Source organism: Solanum tuberosum, unplaced genomic scaffold, assembly GCF_000226075.1.
Source record: "Solanum tuberosum cultivar DM 1-3 516 R44 unplaced genomic scaffold, SolTub_3.0 scf00027, whole genome shotgun sequence".
NCBI classification, from domain to species: domain Eukaryota; kingdom Viridiplantae; phylum Streptophyta; class Magnoliopsida; order Solanales; family Solanaceae; genus Solanum; species Solanum tuberosum.
The window spans coordinates 1608492-1611219 of NW_006238953.1; the positions used below are offsets into that span (position 1 = coordinate 1608492).

Below are 2728 nucleotides of genomic sequence, written 5' to 3' on the forward strand. Positions count from 1 at the left end.
ATGGAAGGAAAAGAAAAAAAATGGAGACTTCTGGAGGGACGAAAGAATGTGGAAAACAACGGGAGGAGGAAGTTCAGTCCAGGAACTTCTGAGTCATGCAGAAATCAGCCTTTTGTTGAGGAAGTAACTGATGATGATGATTCGTCGTAGGAGGGGACTAATCATGATGTTATCATTGAGGAGGAGGATGATGAGGAGGAGGATGAGGAAGAGAGTGATCCTGATGTTGTTATCGTTTAGGAGAAGGAGAAGACTAATCATGATGTTGTTATCATTGTGGAAGAGGAGGAGAGTGATCTTACTGTTGTTATCGTTGAGGAGGAAGAGGAAGAGAAGGATGAGGAGAGTAATCCTGATGATGTTATCATTGCGGATGAGGAGCAGAGTGATCCTGATGTTGTTATCGTTGGGGATGAGGATGAGGAAGAGAGTAATTGTGATGCTATTATCATTGCAGGGGAGGTGAAGACTGAACCTAATATTGTTAACGTTGCGGAGGAAGAGGAGGATGAGGATGAGGATGAGGATGATGATAGTGATCCTGGTGTTGTTATCGTTACGGAGGAGGAAGAGAAGAAAAAAGAGGAGGAGGAGGTGGAGAGTGATCCTGATGTTGTTAACGTTGCAGAGGAGGAGGAGGAGGTGGAGACTGAACCTAATGTTGAGGAGGATGAAGAGGAGGAGAGTGATCCTGATGTTGTTATCGTTATAAAAGAGGAGGTGGAGAGTGATCCTGATGTTGTTAACATTGTGGAGGAGGAGGAGGTGGAGGTTGAACCTGATGTTGTTAACGTTACAGAGGAGGAGAATGATGAGGAGGAGACTGACCCTGATGTTGTTATCATTGAAGAGAAGAAGGATCTTATGTTGAATGCAACAAATGAGGTTGTTTTTTCTAAGTCAAATATGTGCAGGACAGGGGACAAATCCAAAGAGTTTACTGATACAACCTTATATTCTAAGTCAGAATTCGAATCTTCAAATGATGCTCTTCGAAAGAATCCGAAGAAGATTCTTAAAGAGTTTGAGTTTCTGAAGTTTATTGTTGATTCAATAAAAAAGGTCAATGATCATAATGAAGTCATTCCTCCAGAAGAGGAGGAACATGCTTATGTCAAAGAAACACTTCCTTTAGTATTCCGATTTGAAGACGAGGAACCTCTTCTCCCAGAGAAAGAAAAATGGGAAAAGGAAATTGAAGATCTTTTTTCTGAAATGAACATGTGTATCTTGGAATCACATATTGAATTTACGAATCCATCAGTTTCGCCAATGTAGAGTGGATAACTAAGTGAGTGTCAAATGGGGAACCACCGTCTTGTTCTAGATGAACAAATTGGAATCATTTGTTCAGTTTGTTCATATGTGATGAGTCAAATCGGTTCATCTAGAACAAGACGATGGTTCCCCATTTGACACTCACTTAGTTGTCCACTCTGCATCGACGAAACTGATGGATTCGTAAATCCAATATGTGATTCCAAGAGACACATGTTCATTTCAGAAAAAAGATCTTCAATTTCCTTTTCCCATTCTTCTTTCTCTGAGGAAGAGGTTCCTCGTCTTCAAACCTGAATATTAAAGAAAGTGTTTCTTTGACAGAAACATGTTCCTTCGCTTCAGGAGGAGTGAGTTTATTATGATCATCGCAATCCTCTTTATACGAGGATTTACACTCCCCGTAATCAGACCCTCCTTATCCGACTCTTCATCATCAGATTCCTCATCATTCTTACTCTTGGACTTGTTTAGAGAGCGTGGCCGAAGAAGATATGTTTGACCTTTGTTGTGGTTTTCATCCTCAACAACAAGCTGAGGTACAATAACTATATCAGGATCACTCTCTTCCTCCGAACTATCAGATATTTCCTCACAAGTTCCAGGAATGAACTTCCTCCTCTTGTCACCACTAAAAGGCTCCACCATTCTTCTTTTCTTCCATCATCTCCAATATTATCAAAAACTTCACAGTCCTCTTCAGACTTCTCGTCATCACTTAAAAGAATCGGACCTTTGTTGGTTTTACCCTCAATAGTAAGTGGAGGACTCCCCAATGGGATATTCACAACGAAAGGCCATTTCTCGTGAGTTCCATCGTCCACCCATGTTTCACACCCACATTGGCAAGTTGTGTATCCCTTTTTGGTAATGGGACACTTACAATTTCGACACAACCATCTTGAAACAGAGCCATCCCCTGAATTCATAAATATGCACCTGAGTCAAATCACACTATCATTAGCACACTAAAAATTGATAAGAAAATAATTAAGTTCGTTTTAGACTTCCAAAATGACAAATATTTTGAGAAAGAGAAAGTCGTACTAAAAGAGTAGTGTGATTCACTAATGTGACTAAAATGTTGTAATTCAGAAGGATAATAACATGTAGGAGTGACAAACAAGCTAGTTGAGTCGATCGAAAATGAGTTAAACAAAAATGGATAAAGTACTCGACTCGACTTGACTCATTTTTAAATGGGTATACACGAGTTACCCAATGAATAATATAATTAAATAGGGATATATATACTCATATTATAGTAGGGATCTTGTTAAAAGCTTAAAAAATATATTTTAAAGTGTTTTTTTATCACTCCACGCCCAGCAGCACCCTTCCCCCCCCCCTATCCCCAAAAAATGAAAAAAAAATTGTTTGTTTTTTGATAAAAAACAATTAATTCTTTTTAGGGATAAGGGTCTGAAAAATACCTCAACTTTGGTCGAAT

At 39.1% G+C, this 2728-nt stretch overlaps 1 protein-coding gene across 1 annotated transcript; it reads left to right on the top strand.

The window, feature by feature from the left end:
* LOC102582024 (FK506-binding protein 5-like) lies at nt 1-1278 on the top strand. The gene is made up of 2 exons (XM_006341745.1): nt 1-123; nt 241-1278. Exons 1-2 carry the CDS (start codon nt 1-3, stop codon nt 1276-1278), a joined length of 1161 nt encoding a protein of 386 aa, XP_006341807.1.
* The last annotated feature ends 1450 nt before the right edge of the window (nt 1279-2728 follow it).

What these genes read in the sequence shown, in the direction of transcription:
- LOC102582024 (XM_006341745.1), top strand. Translation starts at nt 1, where the DNA reads ATGGAAGGAAAAGAAAAAAAATGGAGACTTCTGGAGGGACGAAAGAAT. An exon ending in ATCAGCCTTTTGTTGAGGAA is followed by an intron (nt 124 to 240) that starts GTAACTGATGAT and finishes GTTATCGTTTAG; the next exon opens with GAGAAGGAGAAGACTAATCA.